At 34.0% G+C, this 15266-nt stretch overlaps 1 protein-coding gene across 1 annotated transcript; it reads left to right on the top strand.

The window, feature by feature from the left end:
- LOC104715301 lies at nucleotides 9596–10606 on the top strand. Its single transcript, XM_010432718.1, has one exon. It carries the CDS (start codon nucleotides 9596–9598, stop codon nucleotides 10604–10606), a length of 1011 nt encoding a protein of 336 aa, XP_010431020.1.

Here is a 15266-nt window from a genome sequence, read left to right as displayed (position 1 = left end):
ATAACCAGCCGAATGTTGTAGTTGGCCACAATTGTTTAGGGGTCAGGAGGCGAAAATAAAATTCGGCATTTCCAGTGCAAGGTACTTTAGCCCTGAATACCAAAATTAACAAATCAGTTATAGATCGTAGTCCTCAAATCCGAATATAGACACTAATTATATACAACTCTAAATGAAGACTTACAAATCATCAGTTAGGAAGGACATCAGCTTTGCAATTTTCTCAGGACTTGCCTCACTAAAAGGATCGTACACTGCGGGAGATAGGACTACAATGTGGCTTTCACGTCGGGTCATTAATGCAGCTCGCATTGATTCGTCATTAGGGTTTAACCCTATGTTGGTGCCCACTGGATCTACTAATAGAAGATCAAGCTCTCTTGATGGAGGAAACACCTTTTGTAACAAATATGCAAAATACCTGGCTTTCTCCTTATCTTTCACTGTATGAGACGATGCAGGACTGCTGGTCCCCTTGGTTAAATCCACAACAGATTCGCACTTTCGATCCGACGAGCCAGGGTTACCACCACTTACCGGATGGATAACATTAATAGGAACGGGTTGAGCACCTGCTCCATCAACTTTGTCATTATACTTTGCTCTTTTATCGCCTTCCTCTGTCTCCCAACTCTGTACTCTTTTGACACGCTGTACACTGTCTACCATCTGCTTTGGAATTCGCTCTACACTGTCCTCTGGTTCGATTTTAATACTCCCAGACCACATGACCTTATCCTTAATGGCTAACGGATTCCTAACACAACTAGCAACTTTATAACCATCCTTGTCCGAATGCTTTATCTGATATAGCCATGACTTGAAACAAAAGACATGTATTTGACGTTATATACAAGACATTTGAAATATAATATGACGCTGTTAAACTAGAGACAAAGTATACAAATTGCTAAATTGTGTGTACGAAAAAAATCATATATCAAAATAATTACAAAATTATACAACTTCACAAAACTGAAATTGATATTGTTTCCTCGAATAGATAAATACAAAGACTTCATACTGAACAATAGATATATAATAACAATTTTATCAATACGGTACGCAGATCATACCTCCTCTATTTTTTGTTCGTCATTTCTTAATGTAAGAGGTCCTTGCGTATGCGCTCCTCCATCCGTTGTGTTGATAACAACTTTCTTCAATAGTTGAACGTCACTCTCAAAGTTACCCATCCTACTCTCCATACCTTGAAGTTTGAACACAACTTCCGCTATTGCTCTAGAAAACGATATCTGAATATTATCCATTTTCGCCCCTAGTGTTTCAACCATAGTAAATAACCTTCCACTACCATCTTCACCCTGCACACCTGAATACTTATCTCCAGACGCCTTCTCTGCTGAACATTTGTCCCCAACACTTTCTTTCTGCTCCTTCGCATTATTGGGGACATTACGGATGCTGGTTGGGGCTGTTTCAAGGAAATCATCGTCACTTACCCCTGCAACATGTTGCCTCCTCTCCCTCTTCTTCGTATGTTCCCCCTTCCTTTTTTTTACACAATCCCATTCTCTTTCATCCACTTCGCCATTGATCACGTCTAACAGCAGATTATCCAGTTTCTTCTTCAAACCTTCTCCTACACCATACATACAATACTGTCCTGGCCAATCTGGATATATGAACTCCAAAGGTTTAGGTACTAAATGCTTCACCTGAAGCTGCATTTCAGATACCATAACTTTTAATAATCTATCACAAAGAAAAAATGCAGACAAATAATGTATACGTAAATTGAAGGCATACCTCCCCATTATTAAGGAGTTTGCTCCTGGATATGAAGGCTTCGATATCCTTCCTTGGCCTCCCTCCTCTCCACCTTAACAGAGGCAAATCTACACCTTCTCTTACATTCCCGTAGCTAGCCCCCAGCACCTTCACGCTCTCAAATGCCCATATCAGCAATACATGGACACATCCATGGAGGGTATAAGCATTGTTAGGTAACCCAAGGACTTTGATGGAATCAACTAAACTCTTGAATCCAACCCTACCCCATTGAAAACTCTCAAATGCTTCTTCATTCAACGCCCGTTTAGCGTATTCCAGAGGAATCCGACTGTTCCTTGATAAACCAAGCACTCCAACATGAACAAGATACAACCGAGCTATCTGCGTCTTCATTTCATCAGACCACCCACGGCAGCTTCTCAAACCCTCAACTAGCTCCTCCCAGTTGGGTCCATTAAAAGCTTTCACCTTTAAAGCCGCCCATAAAGGTGTATGATCGACTTCAAACTCTGTTTCATCAATCTTCTCACAATTCAAACCACTAATTTCTTCATATTCATATAGAGAGAACCTCAACGGCTTTCCTCCAACCAAAAACCATACCTCCGAAGGAATGTTTATTGCCAATTGATTGGACAATAGATAATGGATGGTCTTCCCACAAAACAGGTAGTCAGATTCGGCTAGATCCAATAGAACTCCCAGCTGCGAATTCTTTCTTATTTTGTCATACACCTCATCACGAACAAAGCCTTCCAAACCACCAAGATTGGACAAACTACAATCGTGGTGCAGGCTTCTCATCGGCAGTGGAAAATTACCAAACCCATACAACCTACTTGGATACCTCTTGCTTGACCCCATATCTACGACAGAAGCTTTAGTTTAGTTATTAATTCAATATCACAAAACATTTGTTGCTTAGATTAGCAACGAAGCAACATGAAGTCACACAAATATCTTCCGAAAAACAGAGCTCAACAACATACAGAAAACTAACATACAATATACAAGGCCTACTATGTAATACTCGGGTATAAGAAAACAGTAAGCAATAGAGACTAAACCACGATATAGAAATTTACCTCTGAGCAAATCGCTTTATTTCCCTCCTCCTCTACTTCAAACCACCTCGCCGTCAACTCGCCGTCAGTGGTCCTCCAGCCAAACGTCCTCCACACAGATTCTTTTCACGCCGCAAGCTATCTAAAAATAGCTGATCTCAACCCAACAATCGTAAGACAAACAACACAAAGATTCAAGGGATCGACTTAGGTTTATGATCTTTTTATTTTCCCCTTTTAAGATCTTCGTTTTAAAAGAGAATGGCATAAATCGTAATAAAACACACAACTCAGATATAGAAGTAATTTGCAAACTTTTATGTGTTATTCTAGTAAGACAGAAATCTCAACGTGTTAGTCTAGTAATAAACCTACTTTTATGCAATATTCTAGGTAATTTCCCTTCATAAAGATCAGAATAGTCAACACATGAACCCAATTATTGATAATTTTATCCATATACTTATTCGGTTTTAGATCCACACATATTGGAGCTTCTCAAACCAAAATCCTTGTACATATTTCTTTTATTTATATAGATTTTACTTTTACTTTTTTTTTTCTAAAACATCTTAATAATATAGATTACTACTTTATTTCCAGAAATGTTAATTAGTTAAATATCTAATTTTTATTGGTTGTTTTAAATCTTATATGGACACATTTAGGAGTTTATAGCTTCAACTTTTTATTAGTATAAATATAATATTTTGAATTTTCTATGGAGAATAAGTAATTGTAATATTTTAAAATATTCTGTTAAGTTTAAATATTTTTAATATTTGAAACTTTTAAAAGTTTCAATATTTATAATATTTTAAACTTTTAAAATTTATAAATTATAATTCTCTTAAAACCTTTTAAAAGCTAAGAAATTTTTAAAATTTAATTTTTAATATTTTGAAACCTTTCTAAAGCTAAGACTTTTAGAAATTTCAATATTTATAATATTTAAACCTTTTAAAAGGTTTTGAAATATAATATTTGAACCTTTTAAAAAGTTTCAATATTTATAATATTTTAAACTATTAAAATTTTAAAAATTATAATATTTAAAATCTTTTAAAAAGTTAAGAACTTTTAAAAGTTTCCATATCTATAATATTTAAACTTTTAAATTTTTTAAATATTATAATATTTTTTTGAAACTTTTTAAATTTTTAATTTGATCAAATAAAAAAACTGGATCAAACCGAATAAAACTTTTAAACTTGGACGCCTGATAAATCAAGCTTTCCTGCTCATTCGTTGTTGGAAGCATATTAATCTTATTTATACTGGTTCTGAACCATTGTCTAAAAAACTTCTAGCCGATGTGGGACGTTATATATAGTTCTTTTATTTCCATAAATTTAAAATTCTGGAAATTTAGAAAATGTTAATGAATTTTATGTCAAACCCTGATAGGTTGTTTAAAATAATTCTTACTATAGAAATTTTTGGAAATTTAGAAAATGTTAATTAGTGACATGTCGAATCCCTATTGGATGTTTAAAATCCTAGGTGGACAGCCTTATAAGCTTATAGCTCCTACTTTTATTTAGTATAATTTAAGCAACCCTTTAAACAAATAACCCTACTCCATATAAGATATTACACAAAATGCCACTATATTTAATTATAAAATATAATAACAAAATCTTATTATTAATTTGTTGCAACCAGAAAAACAGATTTTTATTAATATAGTTATTAAAAGAAAACAAATTTCACGTAAATATTAATATAGTTATTTTTAGTGTTAATTAATTATTTTCTTTTTATTTTTCAACTCAAAAAAACTTATAAAATCAGAAAAAGTATTGGTTATGTAAAATCTTAATTGATTCACGTAAATATATTATAAATATTTTCAATAATATTTTAGAACAATAATAAATCTTATAAAACAATTTTATTTTTTTATAGCCCAATATTTTTGAAATTATTTTAACAGATTTCATTTATTGTTTCAGAAATTTTAGGAAACAATAATAAACTATTTAGAATAATTATAAAACTTAATTTTATTTATAAAACTAAGATTATATATATGCATTCTAAATCATTTAATAATGACATATATATCTTTAAACTAAGATACAACATTGCTTATATTTTTAAAATATAAAATATTATATCTAATTTATTAAATATTTGTTTGCAATGCACATCGACGCAGAGACATTTTATTAAAATCTAAGAAATCACAAATATTATATTTTATTTAATATAATATATATAACTAAAAGATAAATAAAAAAAGTTATCGAGATTTCTAAACATGACCGCTTCAATACAGGTTTTGTTTTCTTTTTAGGATTTTACCAAATTTATATGATTCACGGATTTGAACATTATATCGTGTAGCCAAAACGGGTTGAAATTAGAGTATGAAACTAAGTAAATGAAATGTAAAAGATTATAAAATGTATAGCACAGACAACTATCTATATATTTCCATGTGCTAACTATCTAGAATGAAATATTCTCCATTCAAGATATACTCATTATAGATATACTCTTTTAATTTTGATCATTCGAAATAAAAATAAAATAATTATCCACATAAAACTATTAAACCTCCACTATCTAAACAGTGCGGGTTACAATTTTTTTAGCAAATTTTTTACAATTGATGATTTTATTTTCTAAAAGATTTCGCTCATTCACAAAGTAATTCAAAATTTCAGAGGATTTGATATATATAATTTAATATAATGAGATGATTAACAAATCGACTAAATTCTCTATCGTAGGGGAGGTACTATATTGCCCTGTCACACGATTCAAAATATATATATATATATATATATATATATATTTTTACGGGTTAACTTATTTGGTACTTATAAATATTGAAATTTTATGATTTTGCACTGAGATCAATGAGTTTTAGTAACAAAAATATTTTGTTATACTCCATTCTACCTCCCACTCATATAATTTTCTTGCACTTTAATTCATTTTTTACGTTGACTCAATACCGCTACAAATTGTAAATCGGATCACGAGTAAATAAAGGTTTTCTTGATTCTACCAATTCTAAAACATTTAAGCAGTTATACCCAAAACCTAATAATGGTAAGTCGTTAAGTTTATTGTACCGACTATAATCGAAACCGAAGTATGAAACTAAGTAAATTAAATTTATAAATTATAAAATAAGTAGAATAAATCAAATAAAGATAATACTATTATTTTGTAACTAACAAATCAAAATTTACGTAAATAGTTTCCCGCACTGCACAGTGCGGGTTATCATCTAGTAATTAGTTAGTTACAATGCATATTAGTCTTCTAGGTTCAATGAAGTTATGGTATATAATTAAAAGATTTAATATACTAAAAGAATTATCATAATTTACTATCAGTTAAAATAGTTAAAAAAAACTTGCATTGTGCCGATACTCTACTAATATAAATACTCGGGAAAACGGCCAACAATTTCTCGTTAGCTTTTTCATACCTCAACTTTGATACCCTGCAAATTACAGCCCCAACTCAAATTAATTCAAATTTCCTATCTGAACTCCATCAAATTTGACAGTTTCGACATCCACATAAACGGTGTTAAGCGAAAGCTTAACGGTTGATTAATCAGCATTGACGTGGCATTTTGGCTTGACAAAACGACGTCGTTTTGTCATTTTGGCGTGTGTTGAGCTCTGAAACAAAACGACGTCGTCTTTTATTTTGGAATTAAAATTGATTTGGGGGAAATCGATTTTAGGGTTCTTATTATTTCCTTTTGCTCGAAAGAAAAGAGAGAGTGATGGGTGAGAGTGAGTCTCGTAAAACATAGATTTGTGGGTTGTACTCGAAGGGATCGAATTATCATTTTAGTTTGGAGTTTGTTGGGTTCGTGTTCTGTGGATTTCAAGAGTGAAAGGTTTTGTGTGTTTGTGTTTTGGCTCATAGGGTTCGGGTCTGCTCGCATCGAATTAAGAGTGGTGTTTGTGTTGGGTCGACGTCAAAGGTCCAAATTCGGGTAATTGAGAAGGCAATAGGAGGTAATGATTTGATTTTTGGTTCAATTTCGTGTCCAATTTAGTTTTTTGGGTTAAATTTCTATCAAACTTTTCGGGACCTTCGAATTGAATTGTTTTTTTTATGCCGTTTGTTGTGTCAGTGATATTGAAGTAACATTCACTGTTTACTATGGTGAATATTGGGCATCAAATGATGGGGACGAAGCTTATATTGGTGGTGAGATGTCGACATTTGATTGTAAGGTTGAGAATTTTTATAGACAGATGGGAAATACCTTTGGTAAGGCTTTCTATGGGAAACAGTTGTGCTATTGCTTGCCTTTTGAAGATAGTACGGATCGGAAGGAATTGAGTGCTAGTAGTTACAGAAAAATGTGTGATGTGGCTCGATGGGTTAAAGTTGTTAACGTGTTTGTATCTGAAGGAACGGAAGAACATGAAAGGGATGCAGATCCGTGTGAGGAGGAAGTGAGAGTTGAATGAAATGTGGGTCCTTTTGTTGATGAGGATGAAGATGAAGAGATTGACTACCATAATACTCCTCCTAACACTGATGATGAAGGTGATGAGGAGAGGCATGTGAGATGCAAGCCAGGATGTGGTCAGTTGAAGATGCATCAGGTTTTTGAAAGCTTGGATGAGTTCAAGGATGCTTTGGTAGATTATGCATTGAAAAGTGGGAATAATATTAAGTTAAGCAGATGGGGAAAAGAAAAGTGTGAAGCAGTGTGTGGTGTAAAGGAGAGTGAGATCCCTTGTGAATGGAGGATCTACTGCTCCTATGAAGAGTGTATTGGAAAGTACAAGGTGAAATCGTTTGAGCATGAACACGTTTGCACTCCTAATGGATATTGCAAGATCTTGAAATCAAGAGTACTTGCAAAGATGTTTCTGGATGATATTAGGACTGATCCTTACTTTAAACCGAGGACAATGGAAGATGAAGTGATGAAGAACTACAATCTGATTGTCTCAAGAGACAAGTGTAGAAAAGGGAAGAATAAGGCATTAGATATCATCAAGAAGGAGCATGAGGAGCAGTTCTTTAGGCTCAAAGACTACCGCATAGAGCTGATACGGTAAGTTTCAAAAATTTGACTAATTTGTTTTTTCGACTTATTATTTGACTGATCATTTGACTAATCATTTTGAATTAATATGTCAAATCCTGGATCAACTGTGGAGTTAAACACAGATTTGGATGATGAAGGATCAGAAATTTTCCACAGATTCTATGTGTGTTTCGCAAATCTCGCAAAGCAGTGGACCACATGGTGTCGTCCTATCTTTGGACTAGATGGATGCTTTTTTAAAAGCACTCTTAAAGGACAATTACTAGCAGCTGTTGGGAGAGATGCAAACAATGGAATGTATCCATTTGCTTGGGCTATTGTGGATGTAGAGAATGAAGATAATTGGGCTTGGTTTATAAGAAACATTAAGGCAGACTGTGAAAATATTGGGGATGGTCAGGGTTTCACGGTTATATATGATAGGCAAAAGGTGAGTTTTACCAATAACTTCTTCTCTTATGGTTGTATAGGGTTTGTTAAATAACTTGTTAAATAACTTTTGCTTGTTTGGTTGTATAGGGTTTGTTGAACGCTGTAGAGAGCGAGTTGCCTAAGGTCGAGCACAGGATGTGTGCAAGGCACATTTATGGGAATCTTAAAAAGCAGTTCCCATGTTGATATGATCGTGGCAAGCACGGAGCCAGAGGCTGCAGAGAAACCGGAGATGGTGGGAAGGATCACTCGTTCAAGAGCTAAGGAGATGGCCAAGGAAGCTCACTCACTCATAGTTGACGGGTCATTCAACCTACCGAGGATCCAAGTCTTCAACATATCCACCTTGAAGACTTCACCCGGTAATGATAACTAGATAACTTNGTTTGGTTGTATAGGGTTTGTTGAACGCTGTAGAGAGCGAGTTGCCTAAGGTCGAGCACAGGATGTGTGCAAGGCACATTTATGGGAATCTTAAAAAGCAGTTCCCATGTTGATATGATCGTGGCAAGCACGGAGCCAGAGGCTGCAGAGAAACCGGAGATGGTGGGAAGGATCACTCGTTCAAGAGCTAAGGAGATGGCCAAGGAAGCTCACTCACTCATAGTTGACGGGTCATTCAACCTACCGAGGATCCAAGTCTTCAACATATCCACCTTGAAGACTTCACCCAGTAATGATAACTAGATAACTTAGGTGTGAAGTTTGTACTCTTTTTCCCATAACTGAGTTTTGTTCCAATGGGTTTTCTCAGTTTGGTTTTTAATGAGGCAAATGGATCACTACGTTGAATTATCTAGAAGTCATTACCAATGGGGAATAATGTACTTCTGAACTAGTACAAGTGACTTATGTACTACTACAGGTCACCTAGACATTTTGCTGTTTTCTTATTTCCTTTAAACGTCTTGTTGTTTTATTTTGAACTTCCTGTTGTTTGGAGTGTCGAGCCCTAGGGTTAATTATAAAACCCCAAAGCTACGCCTCTTGTTCTTTAGCGAAGAAGTAGTATGAACAAGTATTGTTAAACTTCTTCTCTCAATTCGAATCCTTGAATGCGTTCTTGAATTCTGGGTTTCTATACACTTTGTGATTCAGAAACTCTTCACTTTGTTACCATCCATATAACCATCGAAACAATCATCACCATCTCATCATTGTTTTTATCACTCGATCATCACCATATCCACCCACATTATCATTCACGCACCATCACCATCGAATCTCATCACTATCCGTTTGTCTTCAGCCTTTCATCGGAGTTCCATCCTAGGGAGATCGTATTACATGTCAAAGCGAGATGAAAGGGTTGTTCTGGAGAGTTGCTGAGAGTTACATACTGTCGGAGTATGAGGCTAATCTGGAAAGGGTTAAAGCTTATGATATGCGGCTGTTTAAGGCAATAATGCAGAGGAATCCACAGAATTGCAGTCTTGCCTTCTGCAAACCCACAGCATCGTGTGTAGATGTGCACAACAACTTGTCAGAATCATTCAACAATGCAATTGATCCCTCAAGGTATTTTCCAATGGTTGAAATGTTGGAGATCATCCGGCGGAGAACAATGCAGCGTATAGAGTTGAGGATGAAGAAAGCATGTCTCCACAGAGGTAGGTTCACAAAGAGGGCGGCAGCATTCATAGCTGAGGAGCAGGAAAGTCTTAAATACACCAAATACGTTTCAGGGTCCGCACAAGGTAGGTGTGAAGTTCTTGATCGTGGAAAATCTTTCAGCCTACATATGGGTATGCGGACTTGTGCTTGTCGGAAATGGGAGATGAGTGGACGCCCATGTCGTCATGCACTACGAGTCATTGCCGAGAAGAAGCTTAATCATGAGGATTACTCATCTGAATGGTATTCAAATTCAAAGCAGAAACTTATTTATCCTTCTAACATAGAACCAGTTAATGGTCTGCGGTTTTGGAGGAACTCTGGCGATGTAATCAAACCACCTGCTCATTTGGTTGAAGAAATTGAAAACATGAAAGAAAGAAAACCGAAGCCAAAGAGGAAGAAGCCAAGACATGAATCTCCAACAAAGAAAGCTTCAAGGAAGAGAAGAATTATGCATTGTGGAAGATGTGGAGAAGCGGGTCACAATATAACAAAGTGTAAGAATTTGGTTTTGGAGATGCATAGGCCAAAAAAAAGACTCCAAGAGAAGATGGATGTGAGTCAGAAGCATCTCAGTCACAAGGACCATCTCAGTCACAAGGACCATCTATGTCACAAGCACCGATCCAACCAACTCAATAGTTTATCAGGTTTATCTCCTCTCTTAAAGCTTACTTTGATGGAGTTTAGTTAAATCGTTTCTGACTTCAACTACTGTTTTATTGAAGGATTTGTTGTTTTGGTATATGGATTGGAAGATTTAGGAGGAGTTGTTTTTTGGAGGAACTGTGTTTTGGAGGTTTTTGGAGGAGCTGTGATGATTTGGAGGTTTTTGGAGGAGCTGTGATGATTTGGAGGTTTTTGGAAGAGCTGTGATGATTTGGAGGTTTTTGGAGGAGCTGTGATGATTTGGTAGTTTTTGAAGCATTGAGGATGCGGCTATAAGTTTTAATTTTCAAGTTTTTAGGATATTATTGATCTTTTCAAATGGATGTTGAACAAGTTTCTCAATGTGAACAAGTTTTTTCCAATTACTTCTTCTATTACATTACAACAACACAACAAGGGGAAATCATCACAGCTTGTTCTTAATTCTTACATTAACACAACAACAACAACCCCTTACAACTTACATACTCCACTACTCAAAACAAAAACATGTAAATGAAAATCATCACCACAACACATCCGATCATATTCTTCAAGCTACGAAGCTCCATTTTGCACTCAGTTATCTCTTTTTCAACCACAGCTTCACAAACATGAGTTTCCATTTGGAGAGTTCCAACCTCTGATTCACAAGCATTGACATTCTTTTGTAATGTGATAGAGTCTTCTTCCACATTATTAATTTTCAACTTCATATCTTCTATCTCTTCAACCATACACTCATCAGTCCACTTAAAAGTGTGATACCATCTACTCTGCAGCAACTTAAAACAAGCAAAGTAAAATCAAAACTCAAAACAAGCAAAGTGAAACAAAATTTTGTCAATTGAAAATACCTTTTTCAGATCCTCTTGGACAGGAGTGAAACAGTTTTCCTGGGTTTTTGGCAGTCCTCGACGTACCCATTCTCACAGCTTCACCGCATCTGCATCTCGTTGGAAACCCTCTTCCTTGATCACCAATCTCTACACTCAATCTCTCTTTTCTTTCGAGCAAAAGGAAATAATAAGAACCCTAAAATCGATTTCCCCCAAATCGATTTTAGTCCCCAAATAAAAGACGACGTCGTTTTGTTTCAGAGCTCAACACATGCCAAAATGACAAAACAACGTCGTTTTGTCAAGCCAAAATGCCACGTCAATGCTGTATAGTGAACCAAGTAATTTGCAGGGTATCAAAATTGAGGTATGAAAAAACTAACGAGAAATTGTTGGGGTATATTTTGGCCGTTTTCCCTAGAAATACTCCCAAAAATCCAGATCCACTTTGGATTAGATCATTGTGTTTCCGGAGCAAATTCTCTCCTTAATTCTTTCCTTGTGCTTTACATTTTGCTTGGGTTCTAAATTCTAAACCTTGGCGGGAAACATTTATTGAATCTATGCTAAAAACATTTACTGAAGCATTTGAACAATGATTGGAATATAACTGATTATTCCTAATCGACTCGAATTGTTCACAGTTCTAATGGTTCTATTTTATTGCAGGGTTAGTAGCTCTATTATGGCCTCTCGAAGTATTGTGGCTGAAGAATATAATAATGTTTCAAGTCATGGTGAATGAATAATTGATTATTACTCTCTTTTTTCTGAAATTGGTAAAATTGTGTTTGGTACCAATCATATAAATCAATTTGTACCGTTTGAAATCGCTGAATTTCAAATACTCTTTCTCGCAAAACTTTGCGGTTACGTGTAAATGATAAAAGGGAAGATTTTTTTTTTAAAAAAGGAGTATATATATCAAAAGATTAAAAAATATGTTATCAAACCTTATATATATTCACGATAATTCTTAAACATCATTTATGGTGTTTGTTATTAATAATGTTCGATTTTAATGTTTTTTAATTAATAAAGTTTTTGGTGTTTTTATAAAATTTTATAATTAGAAAATTGCATTGTTTTAATAATTATTTGTTTAGCCGTTGTCTTACCTGCTGATCAACGAGTCATAATTCAACACATCTATTTTAATCGATAAACCAGTCATTCAAAACACTGGATCAAAGTTCAAATGACAAACATCCGCTTCTGCAATTGCAACCGCAACCGCAAGTCTTACTAATGTAACTATTCTCATATGTCAGGTTAAGCATTGGGCCAAAGGCACATGATGTTAACAATGCCCTACACCGAACCCTGAATTCTGTATCCATAACGTTGCTAGTCGCTGTTCATTTACAGGTATCAACTCAGTACTATTTTAAGTTGTATGTGCTTAAAGTTTGAACCAATCTGCTTCTCCTTTGTCTTGCGCAGACTCAAACTTCGTAAAATGGGGACAACGTAATCAGGACTGTGTGGGTAAGAATGTTTGCAAATACCAAGCTTCAGTACGTACATACTTATTTGTTATATAATGAAATATATATTTTTACCTTGTAGTTGCAATCTGTAGAGTACCTTTGGATGCAAGGGTTCTGCGTCAGTACAATGCATAGTCAGTCTTTGGATATCCAAAAACTGGGAAACTACTGGTATAGTGAGTGATGGGAACTTTGGCCCTCCAACTGTACCCCATCGTTATTTTGGTAGATCGTTTTATTAATACTATTGTTTTTGCTTAGCATAAGTTTAAACCAATCACGAATGACGAACCATATATATTAAAACATGGATATATTCATAGCTTATTATATAAAGTTAGGTTTTGAAAGTTAGCCATTAACAAGATTTTGACATGTGTCAAGTTATCAATCTCAGATTTTGACAAATGTAAAAATTAATATTTAAAAAGAGAAATTTGATTACAACAAAAATATAAAATATTTTGTTTAAAAAAAATTAATAATGTAAAAAGATAATTATCAAAATTACATAATTTATTAAAAATACAAAGTTTTTTTAAAATAATTATAATATATATATATATATATATATATATTTCATAAAATTCGAAATTATAATATTATTTACTTATTTTTAGTTAAGTTATTAATTCTACAAAAAATTGAAAAAGGGATTAAGGAAAATATACCGTTAATTATTAATTTTAAATTTTGTAAATACTCACTTCTATATAAACATAGATCGTCTCATATTTAAATAATTTATTCAAAAACACTGCTTTCAATTTTGTTTAATTGGGAAATGTTTTTTAATGGGAAAGTAAATTTTTCTTATTTTTAAACCAAAATTTTCTCATACTTTTTACTTTTTCAGTTGGGAATAGGTAAGATTAATATGTTGACCCAAAAGAAAAATTAATATATGTGTTTTCTTTTCCTAATACTGTATTTTAAAATTTATTGTAGTATTTTTAGATTGTTTTATTTAATTTATATTTTTATCTTTGAATTATTTGGAATTCATATATTGCAGTGCTTATAATTTTCTATTGTTTCTTTAATTATGTCAAATTAATATTCTTCTAATTTTTCAATGGTTGGTTATAAACCCCTTTTTTTTTTTGCAAACATAATTGTTGCCATTATTCATTCATTCAATCCCAATGAGAGATAACGATTAGAAGCTCATCAACCTAATGGATAGATAAAATAGGCTAATCAAACACAAGGTTATAACAAACATAGATAAATAGATTAGAAAAACATAAATCGTTGTTGATAGATCCATATGAACTCAAAGACTGTGACACCCTGGTTTGCGGAAAGGTTTAAAAGAATTGATTTGGCCATATATGTCACCAAAATGCACTTATTTTTCCAGTCAAGGGTCCTGAGAGAACTTCATGATAGGTGACCTTCCTAGATGTGATTGTCGAAACAGTGCGAGTGAGGACAAAACACAGAAAAATATCATTTGTTGATTTGTAAGGTTTGTAAATAAGTTTTTAAAGCCTTCCAGACATGACAAACCGGCCATCGAATATGGGTGGGTCCACGGGCCGAGAATAGATGTAGGACCCACTTAGGAAGGTAGGCCCATGGACTGGGAGTGGACATGGGCTCACTAAGCAAGGTAGCGGTTGAGGCGTTACAGAGACAGAGGCTACATCATGGTGTGTCAAAGATACTTCTACGAATACATTGGGAAATTTAATATTAGTTACTATCAAAAGATTTTGTGACGTTAGAATTTTTTTTTTTTACTTTAATTGGTTGTCGGAGCAAGCCATTTTGAGATAGCAAAAAGACGTGAACATGTTCTCTCCACACAGGAAGAAGGCAGAGCTGATGTTCTCTCTATAGTGGAGAAGGTTGGACGCAAGGTTATTTCTCCAAGGGAGGATGGTGGAGGAGGTTGGACGCAATGTTATCTCCCCAAGGGAGGAAGGCAGAGCCAAGGTTCTCTCCACGGTGGAGGAGGTTGGACGCAAGGTTCTCTCCATAAGGGATAAGGGCGGAGCCGAGGTTTTCTCCATGGTGGTCATACATTATTGTGATGATACATCATTAATTAATATATTATGTAATATATTTTTTATTCAAAATATTTTTTGAGCCGACAATTTTAGTAATTAAAAAACTATGCAGAAGTGAAAGTAAAATAGTTGGCTTAATGTGTTCATATAGACATTTTCTAGGTGGTGATAAAAAATATATTTGTAACATAAAGTATATTTAGGTGTAAAAAATATACTTTTAATAGTAACACACATCAAAGATTTGTAAATGGATATAAATCAGTGTATTATAACAAATGTACTATTTATAAATAACGTACAACAATTTTTAGTATATTTTTATTAAATTTAATTTAATTTATAAAACTTTAAACCCG

Source organism: Camelina sativa, chromosome 9, assembly GCF_000633955.1.
Source record: "Camelina sativa cultivar DH55 chromosome 9, Cs, whole genome shotgun sequence".
NCBI classification, from domain to species: Eukaryota; Viridiplantae; Streptophyta; class Magnoliopsida; order Brassicales; family Brassicaceae; genus Camelina; species Camelina sativa.
This window is presented reverse-complemented; position numbering and strand designations above follow the sequence as displayed.

What these genes read in the sequence shown, in the direction of transcription:
- LOC104715301 (XM_010432718.1), top strand. Translation starts at nt 9,596, where the DNA reads ATGAAAGGGTTGTTCTGGAGAGTTGCTGAGAGTTACATACTGTCGGAG.